This window comes from Puntigrus tetrazona, chromosome 11 (assembly GCF_018831695.1).
Source record: "Puntigrus tetrazona isolate hp1 chromosome 11, ASM1883169v1, whole genome shotgun sequence".
NCBI classification, from domain to species: domain Eukaryota; kingdom Metazoa; phylum Chordata; class Actinopteri; order Cypriniformes; family Cyprinidae; genus Puntigrus; species Puntigrus tetrazona.
Window position 1 is genome coordinate 1,802,448 of NC_056709.1, and position 21,120 is coordinate 1,823,567.

At 35.9% G+C, this 21,120-nt stretch overlaps 1 protein-coding gene across 1 annotated transcript; it reads right to left on the reverse strand.

Moving 5' to 3' along the window:
• Positions 1-297: 297 nt before the first annotated feature.
• On the reverse strand, positions 298-20,301 carry timeless (timeless circadian clock). The gene is made up of 30 exons (XM_043252517.1): positions 20,103-20,301; positions 18,627-18,760; positions 18,382-18,535; positions 18,176-18,290; positions 16,463-16,525; positions 16,274-16,375; positions 14,491-14,646; positions 13,820-13,953; positions 13,121-13,208; positions 12,857-13,033; positions 12,554-12,771; positions 11,440-11,543; positions 11,088-11,257; positions 10,428-10,547; positions 9,286-9,437; positions 8,745-8,842; positions 8,021-8,141; positions 6,555-6,756; positions 6,188-6,327; positions 6,005-6,087; positions 5,783-5,903; positions 5,042-5,124; positions 4,636-4,784; positions 4,161-4,374; positions 4,012-4,080; positions 3,659-3,777; positions 2,322-2,541; positions 1,295-1,337; positions 1,107-1,186; positions 298-784 (listed from the first exon to the last, which is right to left on the reverse strand). The coding sequence occupies exons 2-30, from the start codon at positions 18,721-18,723 to the stop codon at positions 654-656; spliced, it is 3,723 nt and encodes a 1,240-aa protein (XP_043108452.1). The 5' UTR covers positions 18,724-18,760; positions 20,103-20,301; the 3' UTR covers positions 298-653.
• Between the last annotated feature and the right edge of the window lie 819 nt (positions 20,302-21,120).

Here is a 21,120-nt window from a genome sequence, read left to right on the forward strand (position 1 = left end):
GTGTATATTAGAGGAGTTTTAGAAAATCTGCATACTGAAAGTATTGCTTATACGTGTTTCCAAACATTCAGTGCTATAAATTTTACCAGATAAAAATTCATATTACGAGTAATCTAAAATCTCACAATGAAATACGTTTTTATTACCGTTTTATTACCGAAGCTAAATGAAATGTTTACTTCTGTCAGTTGGAGTAACAGTGAAATCAAATTCTAGACATCGTATCTAAGCCCTGGCATTCAGCTGACCAAGTAGCCACTTTCTACTCGCTTAAATAGAGTTATTGCAACAAAATGATGACCTGTTTCATACAGTAAATTTTATTAACATACAAAGAGCACAGCCATATACCTCAAGAAGTTTCTATGTGTAAGAACTATACAGGTAACGCTAACCAAAGCCTGTAGAAATGCGAGATATCAAAGCAATTATTGTTGACACTGAAGTGAGAACGCTGGTGTACCAACAATAAACCAAAAATCATGTAGAACAAGACATTTGAAATTACATTTCCCCAAAATATTAAAAATACCTCAAATATGGCAAACAATTCTTTTCCTGGGTAACAGGATAACAAAATTTAAAGGTAGACTGATAATTCACTTAAAATAAAAAAAGAGGTGGGAGGTCCATTTGGTATTGTATTAATATTTCTAGACATCGTCCTCTTCGTCGCTTAACACTCTTGTATATCTGCGCTTAGCCGGGGCAGCAGGACTCTTGTGGTCTGAATCAATGCTTCTTTCAAAGTTATTCCTAGATAAAGGATCCGCATCTGAAATATCTGTGGGAGAGAGGAAAATAAGTCATCTCGCTTTTTAACAATATCCTTCATCATCGTAAACTCAAAGATAAAATATATCTGCTGTGAAAATGGTCTCTATTTGATATACATTTAAAAATATCATAGTAGCATATAATCCAAAATCCTAGAATTACAGTAAGTTAGGCTTTACATATAAATTAAGAACACATTATCTTTCAAAACATGCTTAGTGTTCATCACGAATGTGTAATATCAGATTCAAACACAGTGCATGTACCTCATTTTCCTCAATTTGAGCCGTTTAATGGAAATTCGAAGCTTTTAAGACGCTGTTCATTACCTTTCAGATCATCATCATCTTCGTCGTCATCATCCAACACTCTTCTTCTCTTCTTTGATATTTTCTCCTCTAAATGATCCCTGAAATACAAATAATCGAAATCACATTTAATAGAAAAGTCAAGAAAGTCACCTTAGCGTGAACCTTCTTGTGGTCACTTAAAGTAGCACACCGACACCGGCACTAACCTTTGTTCCACAGTATCAGAACGGCCCTCACATGACACAGAGTCTTAAAAAGACAGAAAATTATTTGCCAATTACCAAAAAAGTACTTATACACTTAATACTTGTACAAGCAAAAATCATGAGGCCAAGCACACTAATGCTGTAAAATCGGAATAAAAATAGCATTCCGGTGATGTTCATAAACGTTTATAAAAAACCAAAAAAATAAATAGCAGTGAAAGGTTTATATGGTAGAAACTGAAACCACATTAATGCATTCGGATTGGCATGAATTCAGAAATTGGAAGGAAAAAAAAATCCTTTGACGCGCTGGAGGATTTTAAAGGATTTTCTATTCAGGGTTTCTGCGGGATTTTAAGGCTCAAATTTTAGACTTTTTAAAACCTTTTTAAGACCTCCAAAAATAAACTGAATACCATATAAGCGGGTAAAAAACTACATTTCAGCCTTTACATTTTTTCAAGAAAATAGATAATTATTTTATGGATTAAAAAAAATTTGCATCAATAAATTATTTCAATTAAATAACATTACATTTCTTGATATGTGAAATTAAAACAGCATGTCACCGTTAACTAGTCATTGCAGCTAAACCGAATCGTTTACACGTTGATGCCGTCATTTTGAGACGTGAAACAGTGGTTGCTGTGTTAAGAATGATTTTTGATGGCGAAACTTTTATGCTGATTCTCTGACAGCAGCGGACCGGACTTTGAACTTGTGGCGGTCTTGTTTACTCCATAAAATCACAGCCTTCTGAAGTTTAATCCTCACATTCTGCCATATTGCAATTCCGGTCTTTCAGTCTCCAAATTTAAGACCCCTTGAAACGATAATTAAGACTTTCTTATACAGTTTAAGGCCCTGCAGACACCCTGCTCTTGTGAATGCTCCAACTGTCCTCTATCTGTGTGCTATCTATGGGTTGCCACAGACAAAAAAAAACCACTAACTAACAGATATTTGTATTTTGACTTTGACTGCTTGGCCTCTAATAAAATGAGAAACAAAAATGTTGCATGCTTACCCTTCGATTTGGAAGAGGGACATTTCCTCTGGCGTGACAACAGCAAAGCTCTCAGCGCCTGAGCTCTCGTGTCTTGATTATCATCCTCCATCTCGACAGTCAGACTGCTCTCCTGGTTTCCCTCAGAGTCCCCTTCAGTCTCCTCGACCAGGTCGAGAGATGCTGCTAATGACCTCAGCTGATTCACGCTCAGGCTGGAAGAAATCCTCCAGAAAGACTCCTGATGAATGACACATTGGATGAGATGATAGCATAGTCAACATAATACAATTGAAAGTGTTCTTAAGGCAGCTCACCTAGATGTCATCAGTTAAATGTTCATGATAGTGTCAGTGCTGTGTTTAGGACTGCTCTGAATACCACTTTTTGAGCTTCAAAGCTTCGGTAGCAACCAACACCAAATATTCGGTAACGAAAACAGCATGTGATCAAAGGAGGGGGAGGTAACGAAGCATTCGTGCAATCATATTAGGGATGCCAGGTGTTCAAATATTCTGGTTCAGCCCTAGTTGTATCTCATGGCCACATGAAGCCTAAATAAACATCTGTTGTAGAACACTGTATACAGCAGCAGAAATATACTGAACCGTTCAAGAAGAAATGTTGCTATAAACATGCTATACAGTTATTTTTTTGAGTGATCACAGCAATTACAGGAGTTAAAACAGCATTTCTGCTCATAGAAGTCTAGAAATGAGCAAATTGTGCATTTTAAGCTCTAAAATGACTTTCTGTACCCAAAACTAGAAACAAACTGAAAAGGCTCTTTCTGCTTTGAAACTGCATGAAAAAGCTTTCTCTCACCGAGAAACAACTTTTAAAGCACTTCTAGGCTTGTTTTGAGTTCATTTTCCTAGAAGCACTAAAACAACATTTCTGCTCATAGAAGTAAAGAACTGAGCAAATTGTACATTTTGAGCTTTAAAATGAATTTATATATATATATAAAATCTTTTATAACATTTATGTCGGTTTGTTCGCTTGGCTGTTTCCTTATAAAAGTCCAGAAATCTGTTTTTCATCACACGTCTGTTTAAATGATATGATCATATGATCGTTGCTGATGTGCCACCAGCCAATCACCGCATTGCTGATTGTAAATTTCAAGTATCAATACACCTGCCCTTTCCAGGTTAACGTGATCTTACACAACTTAATCCAGATATTAAGAGTTATTGGGAATAGAAGATCTGGAATATTTCAAATTATCTCCGATAAAATAAGCAACATACAAAGAACGGGCCCCAAGTGTACAGATATTCAAATAAATTTCAATTTCAAAATTTCAAAATTCAAATATTTATTGCAATAGGGAAGTTCCAGAAGCTCAAACCAACCTGTCCATCTGCAGGTGCACGGATACCGACTGTGCGCAGAAGTTTTTGGAAAGTCTTGTTCTCCATAGCATCCTCGTTCTCCTCTGTCAGAGGAACCAGTGCCACAGGATGAGAAACACCTGAAAAAGAAGACAAGGTCATATCTGTAACAACATTTTGAAATACAAACAAAATAGGGTTATTATATTATAATAGGGTGATTTCAGAGAATTCCCATAAAAGCTTCTGAAAACAGACATCTCACTATTCATTACAGCTGTCAAAATGAATCGTTGCATCACGATGCAGATGTGGACGGTTCTGCGATTCTGTGTTGATGATCACTGATAATCACTAATATTTTATGCACTCACCATCCTCCTCACGGTCATCAGCGGTTCTGTTAAGGGAATTCTGTAGCCACAGGACAGGCCCTGACAGACCTTTTGAAGAGCAACATTAAAGAGCAGGAATTATGTGACTAGAAATGATTTCACTCAGAAATATGCCTGATGGTACCTACCTTCTTGCTTTAAAGTCTGGACCATTTTTCTCAGACTATGATTTTTCTCTAAAGCATTGTCTCTACTCGTGCTCTTTTGTCTTCTTTTGGCTGAATCACCAACATGTTCTTCATAGTCATGCTCATCTTCATCCGATTTATCCTCTTCTTCTTCCTCTATGTCCAGTTCCTTGTCCTGTGACTCTTCAGGCAAATCAAAGAACTCCTCCTCTGTCTGACATATATAAACACACACACACACAAATTTAAATATATGTCTTCCGACAGGACAGATGCATTTCTTACATTTGGTGCTTGGTGGTGAAACTTTGGTTCAGTCATTTTTCTTTTAGAATCAATCTAATTATTTCCATTGTCCATACTTCACAACATGTTCATAGCATCAATTCTGTATTTAGAGGGTTAAAATATCCCAGTCATGAAAATATCGCCAGCGTTATGTTGCAGCACAGAACTGATATGTCGATGGACGCACCATTCCAGTACTCCTCCCAGGAGCACTTCGTTTTCTCTTCTTGTGAAGCTCTCTGCGGTCGGACACTAGACCCATGCTGAGGATTTTTTCAACTATTCGTGCCCTTGAACGCTTGGCTGTGATCCGCTTTAGAATATTTCCAAGCACATCTAGTGACAGAAAGCAAAACATAAAATGACTTTGCAGGCATAACAACTTCTTCGGATTATTTGTACTTATGTTGAAGGGACAGTTTCATAAAGTTGGAGAGCAATTACACAGATTTTGTGAATCACAGAATTTCTTTTACAAGACTTTATGAACCTTAACTGTTAAAAACACGCTTTATTTTTGTAAGAGCAATGAAATCAACAACTTGAATATAAAATAACTGACATATAATTAAATATATTTAGTTTGGACTAACCATCAGAGTCTTTAAAATCCTCAAAGAGCATCTGGAGTTCTTGTTCCTGCTCTTCAGTCCAGAGCACAATACGAGTACCTTTCCTGATCAAATGAGGGGGAAGAAAAATAATTTCTTCTAAACCAGAAAGTGATTAGGCCCATGCAATGCAAGAAATGATTTAGTCATACAATTTTGTAGTTGAAATGCCACCTAGCATCTGCAAATGATGAACCTGTTCAAAAGTGTACCAAGTTTATTGAAGTTTATACACTGCACTCAAGATATGGGCCAACTGGTTATTATGACCAAAAAAAAATTTTTTTTTAATAAAATAACACATTATACATGTACGCTAACTTGTTAAAAGCCGCATACAGCCCCACTTATTTGTTTGATATCTCACCACAGAAAATGTGAAAAACTTAAATTTAACCGCTTTTTAAAAACCTAATTCTATCAAGCTTCACTGAAGTAATAGTTCACCCTGATGCTAGTATACACATACATACATACATACATACATACATACATACATGCATACATAAAAATGTGGGCTAGGTGTGTATTACACAATTTGAGTTTATACCATAACCATTAGCCAAGGTAAAGCTGATGTTTGCAGCAAAATTTGACTAGAATAGTATAAATGGTACAATACAGAGAAGAAAAAGAGGTTGAGAGAAACGACACGCAGCAAAATGTCTCTACTTTACTACCAGACTTTACTTTCCAACTACAGGTTTTACAAAAGAAGCATACCTTTCTTTCTTTAAATCCTTCACACTGTCCACCAAACCCATGGACACCATGTGAGACACCACGTCACGTCTAGTGTGGCTGCTGCTTAGCAACGGTAATATTGTCTCAACAACATCTGGCACTTAAGAACAAAAAGATCCAAAACAACAACAAAGATCATTTAGAAGACTGGTCAGTACTCAAAATTCAGTCAGAAGACACTGAGAACGACTGGAACTCCACCTCCAGAGTCCTTGTATTCCTCAAACAGTCGCTGAAGCTGTTCTTCTTCCTCAGGAGTCCACTTTCCTTTTTTGTTGCCTTCCCTAAAAAATACAAACATGTGAATAAACAATATTATTCTAATTTTGAGCATAAAAAAAGTTCATAGTTGAGATCTCAACAACAATCAAGATCAAAAATTACCCGTCTTTGCTATATCCCTCCGTCATTTCTCTTACAGCACCTACGTTCTTCCAGAACAGCAGCTCCACAAACGCTTTGTTGTTTGTGGAAGCAAATACGAAGAACCGGTTCAGAACGTATTTCGAAAATGTAACAAGCTCCTGTAACGACAACAAAAAACAAACGAGTCAATAACTAAATTAATAACTGAATACAAACTTTAACATTTAGATATACAGATGTGTGAGAGAAAAAGCTTTCTTTAAAACGTAAAAACGTAAAAATCCATCACCTTAGCATCTTTGGCGCTACGCTTTACTAGTAGAGCTACAGGCACCACTTGGTTGCAAGCGATGCAGAAAGAACTAGACTGTGATAGGTGCGTTACCTGATAGGCGGTCGCTGCTGGGTCTCCCAAGATCTTATTAAACAGGGAAAAGACGGACAACTGGTAGAGTAATGCCTCCATCTTTAGGTCCACAGCCAGTCTATGCAGCATACGCGTGATGCAGTGATTGGTGTGAACAGAGTTCTGGGAGTACGAGCGCAGCAGGATAATGTACGGACGAACAACATTTGGATTGGCAAACCTGGAAAAAATTTGGAAATAAAATCCAAGTGAACATTAATCAGTACTCATTATTAATTTTTCAACTGCTTTAAATATGACTCCTTTCTTTAAATATGCCTCATTCTTGACTGCATTATTTCCTATGCACTTAAATCTGCGCTTGACTGTAGTCACGTCTGTCTGCTTATTGAGTTTATTTTACCCGCGAGTAGCTATTTTTTTGGAACTGTGTAAACTAGAGCAACTACTCACTGTTGGTCTAAAGCAGGGATGGGCAACTAAAATAAATAATAAATAAATAAAAAAATAATGAACAACAATAATGCTCTTACCTTTACATTGCTCTTTATCTTCACACAGAAAGAGAAGAAGTTATTCGTAAAGTTCTTTGTGTCAATCTACCTGTTCACATTTTAAAAATATGTAGCAAAAATTGCTGATTTTGCTCATTGAAAAAGCAAACTCATTCTCTGCCAGCAAGTTTCACTTTCGGAAATGCAGAAATATAGTGATTTTCTTGGCTACCGCAGTGTACATTGCTGAAGTTTATTGGGTGAGATCACAGACTTTTGAAGTTTAATAGTCATAATTCACACCGTCTTAGAATTGCTATATAGATTATACTCCAGAATGGGAGTGTGCTGCAGAAGAACTGATGACAGTACGGATTGATCTTTATTTTGACATCAGTTGTTTCTGCTTATTACAAGTAAATGATCAGTAATGGTCAACATTGCCGTAATTTTACTTAAATATCCAATTTGAGAAAAACCAAACTTGCTGATAGCCAAAGACTCCACCAAAGCACTTTTGCTGGCATATTTTTAAATTGTTGTAAATAGGAGTGCTGAGTGTTCGGCCATTTTATTTTATTTTTCTTAGAGTCAAGATTTTAGCAGTCACTTTTCAGTCACCTAACTAATCACAGTAAAGGAGGGATCTACTGTCTGTTGGACAACAATGGAGAATATTGCTCATCTGTGAGCATTTATTTCTGTACTAAACCAAACTGCCAGACTACCATTGTTCTGAAGTAAGTTTTGGAGAAACATTTCATTCGAAAAGCATCTGCCATTACTTTAGCGGATATTCTGTACCACAGCGCCTTCAGCTAGCTAAACACGCTTTTTTTTCCTACCTGTGCTTACATACAGCTTGAAAGAGACAGACCAGTTGTGTGATGTTGATAAACAGTCCAGAAAATGTACTACCAACAACTTTAACTCTACAATTAAAATGAACTCCATTTACATCTACTTTAAGTTGAATGATTCCTCACTCACCTCTTAATGAAATCTAAGAAGTTGAACTCCGTCTCAGACACAGCGACAGACTCCAGCTCTTCTTCTTCTTCCAACTCAACTCCATCCTCTTCCTCAAGAGCAGAATCTAACGGCATCGATTCTATACATCAAGACAACAAAGTCAATACATCACACCGCTCCAGTATTGGGTAGAACAGTAAAGTGTAGTATTGCTTGTAATGATATCAAGGGGTATTGTTAGAATACCGACATTCAGGCGTTGCCACCAATAACCAGGATTATCAATATCAAATTTAGTAAAAAATCCTGATACTGGAAAACTGTATATCATTTTAGTCAAAATATCGGTTCTGCACTGCAGCGCTCAACAGTAGGCAATAACTGAAATGTTAGTAGGTGTGTTTATGCCAAAGGAATGAAACTCTTCATTGAGGGTATATATATTTTACTTGTTTTCATATCCCCTGGGAATCAAACCCATGATCTTAGCCCTGCCAGTTTTATGTTCTGGTTTTCGAATTACGACAATGCTATGAGGTTCAACAGCATACACTATTCTACCAAACCTGACAGTACTGCTGTTAAACAACACTAGAAAAGTAAAGCATTGAGTGTTGTTCATGTTGCCAGAAATAAAGTATACTGCGGTGGCCTTCTCTGTAATGGTGCTGCGTAACAAATATAAGATAATATGTAGTATGTGAAGGAATCGGGTACAGTGACGTATGCAATGTGAGCTTACTCGGGAGTTTAGTGAACAGTATCTGCTTCAGAAGTTCTAGTTCCTCCTCAGGTTCGACCTCAACGGATCCAAATGTGTCTCCTTCAGGCCACACTGCCCTGATTCCAAACAACATTTTTGCAAGAGAATAAGTAGCATCTTTTCTTTCTAGAGTTTAAAAAACGTATTTAAAAGCAGGAATCTTTCTCTTAACACATACGATTCAGATTCTCAGAACTCGATTATACAATTAAACATTTTTTTTATTATTAAAAGAGGGCATAACACGCACCGCTCACCCAATCTCACGCTAATCTTTCCCTTACAACCAAAAAACACACTGAGCGAGTCCAGCGCAGCCAAATGAAGCGTCATCACGTGCTTCTGGGAGAAATGCCCGTCTACACAATGCAACAAATGCCTCATTTGATATGGCTTTTATTGTTTTGTGTCATCGCTTTTGGACACAGCAACGAGGGGTGTAACATTTCCAATCACAATGTGCTTTTAAGCAACATAATATTTAAATAGCAGATCTATTCGAAGCGTAATTCAGCCTTACCGCGCAGCACGGAGTAAACTCAAAGCTTCAGGTCCTGCACGAGTCATTATACAGTCTTGAATCCTGACCAGTGCTTCGGTCCTCTGCTCTTCCACTGGAGTCTCAGACGTGGCATCAAAGGGCACAGCACCCTCTGTCAAACTCTCCGATAACTGCAAGCCAAAAAAACATCACGGAAACATTTTACAGTAAGCTTCATTAATTAACATGAACTGTTCACTGTTCGTGTTAGTTAATACATTGGTTTAATGTTACCAAATGAAACCTTACCGTAAAGTGTTGCCAACCTCACACAACTTATTGCGTTCATATACAAGATATATACAAGAACGAATAAAACTGTAAATGCTTATAAAAGAAATATGGAAATACTTTACACTTTAGCCCCCAAAATGCAACGTATTAAAAAGCAATAACATGGATTGCAAAGTATTTAAAAGTATAAATACTTAAAGGGTTAATTCAACAAAAAAAGGACGTTCTGTCCCGTATGTAATTGGAGTTTGTGCACTGGTGCAGAGATGTGAGCAGAAGTAATGATGACCAGAGCACAGTCATGCAGGCTGCACACTCTACAAAGAGGTCCAAAATGAAGCGCAGATTTTCATTTGAAAAGGTGACTTTATTTTTAACAGCCAAGACAACAAGTGCTCGTTTTGTTGGCCCGTCAGTACTTATTTCTACAATGTTGCACTCCTCGTGTCTTTAAAGCATTAAACATTGATGACGAGAGAGATTGGCTTTAGAATCTGATATAACGGACCAAATTCAAGTTCCACATGGAATACCAAGAAAAGCTTTTTATATTAAAGCATAATGAAAGTCAATAAAAACAACACACAAATTCACTGATTTTTTTCCACTTTACTGGCCAAAAAAAACTGGAAATATAGTTCATGTATTAGGGATGACATGTAATAGGGAAAAGGTTAGTGTTCACGATTTAATTCTAAATTAAATTAACAATTGATCAACGAACATTTTTGTGAACACTTTAGAATAGGTAACATTTGTTAACAATTAACTATGACTTTTATTTGCTGCTTATTAAAAACAGGGTAATTGGGGGCCGTTTGTTAGGCAGGTCTGAAAGATTCGAAAGACCTTTTTAAATGTCTTTCACTCTTCTTTCTATGACTCACCTGAAAGCCAGATGTTCTGAGCTCTTCAGACACTATTTGCCATGTCTGCTCCAGGTCTTCAGATGTAGGCTCTGCTGGAAGCGTCTTCTGGCTACGTTTTCTTCGTTTCACTCGTTTTTTCTAAAGATCACAAAAACACATTGCAATCGTTGCAAGTACAATTTCAAATGTCATTAAAACTACCACCAAATAAATAAATGATCCGCTCTGGATAAAGAAAAAAACTCACGAACAACAGTTGTGGATCATTTGTGGACAAATTTTGAAACATCTATTGTTTTTTTAAAATCAATCTTCACATAAACAATAAATTGCACTATATGCATGAACTGCAAACTGAATAAGTTGTCAGCCGTTTAAAAACCAACACATTATCTTGTCAACTTCATTTTTCTTATCGAGATGATGCCAGTGATTGGATGATTATAATGAACTGCTGATAATATCAGGTATAGTATATCATGAAGTATGAAGTTTGTCATTTGTATTCTGGAGTGCACCCCTCCTAAAGTCTTTGAAAATATACATTACTTGCCAATTTTGGTCAAGTTCACAATAAATGGAAACATTTATATATCTATATATATAAATAATGTAACTATAATGTGTATAGTGTGTAAAAATATGTTACTATAATGTAACTCAAGTCTCAGTTCTCACCTGTACTACCAGATTGTTTCGACCCTTGCAGAATCTCTCCAGCATCTTCAGAAACAGATGTGTGGACTCAACCAGATCTCTGAGAAATGAGCGTGGCTGCATTCGCTCATCATATTTACGCAAGAGAGTCAGAAAAATCTCCCTGAACTCCATCATATAAAAAATATTGCCTGCACCAACCAGAAGCAGATGTGACCGATGAGGAACAGAAAGATGGGTATACTAACCTAATGTGAAATTAAACTCTCAGAGCAAAACATTTCAAACAATCTAAACTATTACTTTAAAATAAGAAGTGTATGTATTTTTAAAAAAAAGTGAAGTGGAGAAAAAAAGAAAAGAAAAGACTTACTCTTTATTACATTAGAACTGTGCTGGATGTTTTCATCCTTTGAGCGATCCATTTCATTCACTGTCAGAAGAAGTTCCTGATACGCCTTCAGAGCCAAGTGCATCCTGGAGACAGAAAATAATATTATATTAAGTAGGCTATACTTAACTAAGCTGTATGGTCAGTGATCAAATATGCATATGATGCTTCTTAGACCGTGTCCAAACTACATGCAACAAGATTCCAGTGACAAGCAACGAACCCTTTTCACAAAACTGTGACATATTCACCAGTTATCAGCATCGTAAATCCTCAAAAGTTTCTCATATTTGTATGTTTCTTTAATCTATGTGCATTTATAACACTATGCTTTGTATTATATTACATTTGCATGAAATAAAAAATAAAAAATATTACGCTAATGCAGCGTCTATGGGAAAGACGTAAATTTGAAATCTGACTGCGGTTATCAAACGCGTTTTTTTTTTTTTTTTCAAATATCACAGCCAATCAGACGCATGTGTGGGCGGGCTCTTTCTGGAAACACACTGCTCTCGCAACAACACGTTCATTATCTAATTCATAAATATTAAACCTTTTTAACATTATTAAATGTACAAACTCAATGAGCGATAACATCTCTGTTATGGAGTACACTCATCGGTTTGCAGTGATCTCAAATTTAACTGAAGGGAAACTGTCTTTTGTTGCTTTCAATACGACTGTAAGGTCACGTAATATGATATTTAAACTCATATTGGAGAAGTAAAACTTTGAATAAATAAATAATAATCACCTGAGATTATCTAGTGTCATATAGTTTGTATGATGTTGTTCCAGCTGCAACGTCACAAAAATAGAAACCATTTCTAAATTAGAAATTTCTAAATGGCCGTCACGGCTAGTTAGGACAAAAACTGATATTAACATGGAAAAGATACCATTTATTTATCGAGTATGTTATGGTTCAACAAGATTTTTTTCTTTACATAGAAGTTATGTTAAAAAAGTTATTTTTTACAGCAAGTTTTGATCAAAAATGACTAAGCGGTTTACTATTGTTCACTTCACTTTTTCAACTTACGCAACAACATAGCTCACATTTCAGAAAAAGCAACCAAATTACAAAACCAACCTGCGAGACCAGGATGTGGCATCTTTCCGGTCAGTGAGCATCATCTCGTAGTAGTTGGTGATGTTCTTCTCAATGAAATGAAAGGTGCGGATAGATATGGTCTCAGACACCACATCTGGTCTGAAATTCTGACCGCGGTTAAAAGCCATGAAAAACGTTATAGCCCACAGATAATACGTCTCATCATGCTGCTGCGCCCGTTCACGGATCAACCCCTCCTGCTCAAAAAAAACAAAACACCAAGGTATATGAAGGGGAAAACTCAAGACAGAGACATTTGGGTTTCAGTGATGTCTTACTAACCTTCACAATGTACATGAGTCGATTGTAGCAGTTCTCTAAGAAGTCGACGCAGAACTCGCGCAGGAAGAGACGAACATTCAACGCTGAGCGTCGCTGGCTCTCTGAGTCTTGAGCCATTTGTTTGCGTTTAGGTACACGTCTCAAAACCTTACCCACATCATGAGAATAGTTCTTAAACTGTAGATTTTAGACATAAAAAATGTTAATGAAACGAAGGTGGTAAAATCTTTTTTTCTAAGTTTTCGATTTTAACGTGATGCTTACATTGTGAAGTCCTTGGTGAAAAATCACATCTTTCTCCCCAATGGACTTCAGTCCTTCAATGACATAAGAGCCACGAAAACGAGAGTGCCTGGCAATAAGATAAAAAAAATAAATAAAATAAATTTATGATATATTAAAAGATGTACAACAATTGTTGTTTTCAAAATTGTTTCTTAATGATAATAGTTGCTCAGTGTAGCTTGGTCAGCGCAAAAGAGAATTAACAAATAAATAGAAATGAATTAATCAAAGGTGTTGAGCTACTTTGACAAAGACAGCAAATGAACAAGCTCCAAATGAAAACCCAAGCTAAATTTCAAATAGACTAGATTTTATCTTTTGTAACAAACTGCATATTTCTGTACTGCATGAGTACAAAAAAAAAGACAAAAATGATACTGAATATGCTCTATTCATAAAACATAAGCTAAGGTGCACTGCATGCTTTAGAAACAGCCTTAATTGGCTTGTTTCCAAATCCTTAAACACATTTAAACCTAAAATAATCATTCATAAAATTCTAAAAGGTTCAACAGGATTACAAGGGTGTTTGCGGTGGGCTGTGTTTACATTAATGTCACGTCATAAAAGTATTCATGACCCTTTAAATCATGGGCGCTAATTAAATCAACAAATAAAACCTTAAGTTAAAAAGAAATGGCAACTGATACATAAAATAATCCCATGACATTCTCTCACCTGGCACCTCTCAATAACGTGCGGCTGCGTTTTTCTGCTAGTTCCTTGTGTCTTAGTAACTCCAGCTCCTGCATGTCTTTCTGTTTCTCCTGGGCTGAGCGTATCTGTCCTGCATTCACCAAAAGCTCAGGAGTCTGCCAGAGTTGTCAAAAACAACATACAGCTGATTATCTAAAAGGTTCCATGTTCCCTGAATTTTCATCGTAATTCTCAAAAATATGCTCAATTGCACTTGCAATCATTAACAGTTAACTAAAAAATGCAAATTTAATCACTTTCATAGCAACCCAGACCTTTTTACACACACACACACACACACACCAATTCGAAAAGTGAATGGTTTATAACATTTTCTAATATATATTTAAGCAATCCAGTTAACATTTGAACTGTTTTTCCACTAAAATACTTGGATTTGCAGGATCTTTGTTAAAAATGATTTCTTAAGCTTGTTTACACTTTCTAGCAGCACCTGATCCCAACTGAAGAGCCATTTGAAATACTGTATAAAGAAAAAAAATATATATATATTTTTGTAAGAATCTTGGTTTGTGTTTGCAGAGGAATAGAGGAAAACTGAAATAGGAAAGCTGCATATGATCATTTTAAATGTGAACTTTTCTTTTAAAGAGCAAAGACTCTGTAGATGAAATGTTATTTAAATACGTCACCTGATCTCGAAACATGAGGGAGATGATTTCCAGGATGTGGAAGTTCCACTGCTGTTCACTCTGAGCACACGCCAGGAACTTAAGCAGATCGTCCAGCCCACTCATGTGTATGGCCCACAGCAGTTTATCGTGAATGCTGGCATCGTCATCCACGTTCTGCACATGAAACGTCCCAAAAAATTCAACATTTTCTTCTTCAAACCGCACGAAGCTGCTTTTCTATGGATTTCTTTTAAAACAATGACACTGCTGTTTTAATGAAATTAATTCGACATGACTACGTGAAATAATAATAATGATTATAATAATATAACAACACATTTATATTATTAAAATTATAATACTTAACCAACAAATATGAATATAATTATTTTACCTTTACTAAATGTATTATACTGTAATGTAAATTAAAGTCTATTTTAAATATTTGACGAAAACAGGTTACAGAAACAAACATCTAAATATAGATGACTTGCATGATGTTATAAAGAGATGTTATAAATGAGTTTTAAGTGTTTTGTAGGTCAAAAGTTTGTCTGTTGCTTAAACTATGAACAATGTTTTGTAGAACTGAAACTACAAGTAAACACTTAAAAGCTATAGTTTAAAACTTTTTCGTTAGCCGGTAAGCCTGTTTCCACTTGCGCTTCTATTCGTGCCTATTACGATTTTCTTTTTTCTCAATTGGTTCAACATTGATTTCAGAACTAAAGACATGCATCTAAACTTTAATTGAGGACAATAAGAATGAGAGGACTGTAGATACGACTTTGAATGCGACAGGATTTAGTGAGTCATGTACATTTTTTGTTTCCACCATTAGAGCCCGTCCAGCAGGGCAACTGGGTGACTGAGACGGCATAGTCACGAGTCAAAACACTGCTCTTCTGTTCTGATCAGAATATCAAACAGGTTCTCCCCACTCCCCACAGTAATTTGTGATTCCATTGTAAAAAGAGAGACACTAGCCACCAAACTCCAATGTTTGCCAGATCGGCTGGCAAATTTAAAAGTGCTGGATAATGCTAAACGTAAATTCAATAAGACTGCCATTCACTTTGGTACTAACGATGTTTGACTTCGCCAGTCGGAGATCACAAAAAAAAATTAAAGAGGTGTGTGAACTCGCAAGTACAATGTCAGATACTGTAATATGTTCTGGTCCCCTCCCTGCTTACCGGGGTGATGAGATTCACAGCAGACTGCTGGGTCTCAGTAGCTGCAGTAGTACCCACAGAATAACATAGGTTTCATAGACGACTTGAGTTTTGGGGGGCAAACCTGACCTGTGGTGGTGCCACTTTTCTCTCTTGAAATATGGCACAAAGTCTTAGAGTTTGTACTTGACTAACTGGGGACCAAGAAGACAGGAAGAAGACAGACTTGCTAAACTGACCGTATGCTAGCCGCCTCACAGCACAGCAGTCAGTTAATTCTCAGACAGTGCACTACAGATCCCCTGAAGAAAAATTCCACTCAGGAGAGGCAGAATTGCATAAACTTGTTGAATCATCTAGACCTATAAAAAGAGGTGTTCTGGAAGTAACAGATTTTTTGGCTAGTATTAATTCACCTTCATTAGGACTGGACTACAACATGCCCTAAATATTGCTTGAAAGTGTTTTTATACTTTACTGTTTTTACATTTTATATTAGAGCTTCATTAGTTAACTTTAGTTTCTAATTTGTTTAGCTTTCAAAGACAAATTCTTTTTCAATATTGAATAAAACATTATTTTAACAAAGTTTAACAATTAATTGCACAGCCCTACTAAAAACTCACCTTTTCCTCGTATGGGTCGGCAGGGACATGCAACACATTTCTAACCAGCAGCAAAATTCTCTCAATCAGTAAATTATCCTCCTCAGTTCTTTGCTCCCAGTCCTCAGAAAAAAAAAGGAAAAAAAACCTTGAATTCAAAAATACATCTAATCAATCCATCTCACATACGAACACAGATGTGCTCCTTACCAGTTGCAGAAGGTTATAGAGCGTTTCACTCAGCACAGTAAAAATCTTCTCATCTGCAAATGCCTGAAAAAACAAGATTTTAATCTTTATCAGTATCATTTTATGGGGGGTTGGGGTAATAAAATGGTCACATGCACACAAAATGATTTCAAAATTATTAAAACAGTTGACAGATCTGTATCAATACAGCTATAATTATATTCATATTAATTATTTGAAAGTTGTAGAAAGCAGACGAACATAGACGTAGATTTGACGAATCAGTGGTTTAGCGCTTGAAAGTTAGACTCCTAAAACACCTTGCTCACGTACAAACAAATACACGCAGCACGTTTTCCATTCACGTTCATTATTAAAATTCAAACCATTCTAAAAAGAAAGATTTCTTATGTTGGAACGAAAGACACTAAGTGCTTCTTATTCTTACCCAAAAACACAAAATGGAAGAAAGTTAAAACTGAACAATCTTGTTGTGCATTTCCCTGATCTATTCATTCAGTACAGTAAACATCAAATACTTCAAGATTTTTACTCAAGTAATTCTAAAAGGTGATTTCAACTTCCAAGTCATTTTCTGGTAAGATATCTACGATTTTAATCTCAGACTCAGACTCAAACGCAGTGCATGGAGCACAGTTCATTTTCACTCAAACTTTCAACCATTGCCTCCAAAAACTCCTTTCGGCTGGTGGATCAACATTCGCCACAGGATCGCCATCACCAGCACCATTATTTGTAACTTTAGGTGGTTAGCGAAAGAATCTGTCAGTGTTTTCCTATCATTTTCTCTCTTCCCTAGCCCTTTGCATTTCCCACGGTTTAAATAGGAAAAACATCAAATCTCTTCTGTCATTTTTTGCAACTAAAAGTCTTATTGCCAGACCAGGAGATCAGCTGAATAGATTCAAAAACTCTAACTCTAAGGGAAAAATGAGCCATTTTCAAAAATAGTGTTCTTTTAAGCTATATGGCAATTGTCTTTCCATCCCCAATGTACTTTTTAAAGGACCCACAGAAAAGAACATTGTTGACATTAAGACATTAAGAAATTAACTGTAAAATAAACTGCTTTTTTTTTTTTTTTTTAAAATGTTCAGGTACTGTACAGGTATGAGGTATTTTAGTAAGAAATGTACATATGAAATACATATTTTTAATCACATGAATAATATAGTCTACTGATTCTCATATTAGGCTGCTATACTGCAACTACAAACTGAGATCTGCCAGAAGCTCAGCCACTACAGAAACATCTGAAGGCCAAACACCATCGGAATTCGTAAATGGAAATCTCAAGTGAGCCCGGGCCATCTTCACACCTTACAATAACATGAACAATGCTTCTACATTTATTAATCTTAGTTAAAGCTAAGTCGAGCATTTACTAATGCATTATTAAAAATCGCAAGTGGCGTCTGTTAACATTAGTTAATGCATTGTTAGAAAAGACGACTGTATTTTTATGAGCTAACATTAACAAAGATGAATAAATGCATTGTTCATTGTTTATTTTAGCTAATAAATTAATGTTAACAAATGACACCTTTTTGTAAAGTGTTACCAATCCATTATACCCTTGTGTAACAAGTAGTGCAGATGCATTAAGCATGTTAACCAACTTATTGTCCACATCTAGTGTAAATTTGTCTTTAGTAGCATGGCACCACTTGTAGACACGGTGATAGTGAAACTCGTGTGAACTGGCCTTTATACCTCTTTATAGGCCTGAAGGTATGACGTCACTTGGAGGTAGTGATGTCGGAAGGCCGGATCGTCAGGAACTTTTCCAAAGCAGAGCAGTGCTGGCTGGGTCAGGTTCACCATTATCCTGAGAAATATTTTTTTTAATGATTTGATCATTTTAATAAATTGTCATCTGATACAATTTATACAAAAAAACCCCCAATGCATTCAAACACCTGATACAGGCATCGAAGAGAGGTTTGTCCTGCGTGTGCTGGGTGATGATGGGTAAGAGGTCATTCTGAAGGATCTGCCCAGCTCCCAGCTGCTGCCTGATGTCTCTCGTGTCATCTTCATGTCTCAAGTAACGAATCAGATCCTTCACACTCTCTATAATAAATAAATCGCATGAGTGTCACATGATGCAATTACCATATTTAATATACGCTTAAAGAAATTCCTGAAAAGGTCCAAGCTTTACCAAGGCAGTCTGGTTCTTTGTGGTACACATCTCCTTCCAGGTAACCCAGTGCACTGCATGTTGCCAATAACTCACAGTTCATCATGAACAAGTCCATACAGCAGTCCTATTGGGGGAGAAAAAGTGGTCCAAATCTACAAATAAAAATAATAAAGATTAAACGCTTTGACAGGAAAGATACAGCACAGTAAAATTTGACTCCAAGTAATGCGAATTTGCTTTTTTATCTTCTTAAATCCCACAGGGGGCAACAACACCACAAGGCAGAAAATTTGAAGATTAAATCTACAATTTCCTTTATTATGTGACAAAAAATAAAACGGGTGGTCTATAACTGTAAGGGTTGCTATGCACTAAAAATATATGGTTTGTATAAAACATAGTGATGGTAAGTCCATTTTAATGATTTAAATGCAAAAGCACCCGGATTCAATAATTAAATAAGCATCCTGTGCTTGAAAAAGAAAAATGTTTCTAATAACCATACTAACACTCCACTGGCATATTAAAAGTTATAAGGTCAATACAAAATGTGCGTATATACTTTTTGTAAATAATACAGCTGTCATAAATTTAACATTGCAGTGTTATAAACCCTTAGAAAACAAAATTATAATTATATATATATATATATATATATATATATATATATATATATATATATACATATAAATATATATACATATATATATATATATATATATATATATATATATAATCTAAATATAATCTCATTTTTTTATTTATATATATATATATATATATATATATATATATATATATATATATATATATATATATATAATTCAGAGGAAAACCATTTTACTTGAGATGGAACTGTAAAATCTACTCAAAAACATTTGTACTAAGAATTGTGTTAAATTTTATTTATTTAAGTGGTACTCTGTCTGTGATTCACCCGAAGAGTATTTGAGTCAAGTAACATATAAAGTGCTGAAATCACTACTTATGCAATTGCACACATTCCAGTACGTTGACCCATTTTCAGAGAGAGCTTTTAACACAACGCTAGGGAATGACAATGATCACGACTACATAAATGACAACAAAAACGGCATATGGACATTCAAATCTGTGTAAATATCACGGCAGTAGATGACTAAATGAAATGAAGTGGCATCCAACAACTAATACTACACTTTCACTGTGACGTAACGGTCTTTTTTCCGGGACCACTGTATGGCTTCATCCCATTTAAACATGCATGTTTGCAGCTACTGCCACATAAACCACTTATTAAAATACAAAAACGTGCATTAGAAGCTATATTAGTAAACAAGGTAGTGACATTTATCTCGAAGCATTCAAAATGAGGAAATGACTTCAACTTGTTTATTTTATACAATACATGCGCGACATGCAATATTAATAGGAATAATTGATATAACGAATTACGCTAGCATATTTTATTACTGTACTTTTAAAATACAATATGTCACAGACAATCATACATACCAGACCATATTAGATCTTCCTGCGATAAGCAATCTGTGAAACACTAAAGAGTATTGGTGATATCTCCGCTCGCAGTTAACCGTTTAACAACATTCATATGTTTCAGATTAATCATTTGAAAGCAAGCGAATTCAACCAAAGTTATCTTATGATTCAAGGCGAAAAAACATCTAGCACGCACGGCGCAAGGCGCGCTCCTCAAAACGGAAATGACGCCAGACCTTGACACCCGGCGTACTTAAAGGAGCCTCAGCGCGGTTGTGGCGGCATTATTTCGAAGTCCTATCTAAATGAATGGGGGAATCCTGAATGTTGTTTCTTATGCTCAAATGGCGTTTAATACACGTATTTTTCAAGCTAGATTTCAAGCTGGGTTGTTTCAACGCGCTTATGAGTGCGTTTCCATGGGAACCGGAGCATCTAACGTCCGCGGAAGTGATGCAATCACTTCACCATTTCATTTGAATGGTAGATTATATATAGTTTACACTTTGCAAAAAAACTGCAGTTAGTTTGTAATATTCAACTCTACGCTTACAATTTTAGAAGCTCTTAAAATTGTAAGTGACCAGAAAAAAGGAACAGAAGGCTTCTGATCAATGACAGAAAATAACCTTCCCATTTATATCTGACTCAAAGTTTTGTTTTGTTTATTTTTACCTTTGTAATGATATTTTTTCTTAGCTTTATCAAATGTATGTCATTTAGTGATTTATAAATGAGAAAAGTACTTTAAAATCAACCCTGAATGTCTCCCTTTTAAGTATGAACTGGACCATTTGAGTGCCACCCCAAAAAGCCTGATACAGTTTTCTAATCTCTCTAGAAGTATGTTACGATCCACATTGTCAAACACGGCACTAAGATCTAGTAGTACCAGCACTAATATTTCACCAGAATCAGAATTAAAGTGAATATCATTTATTATCTGTAGTGTGATGAGCTCGGAAGCCAGATTGAAAACTGTCCAGGTATCCATTTGAGTTTAAATAGTTGTAGCTGATCAGAAACTACTCTT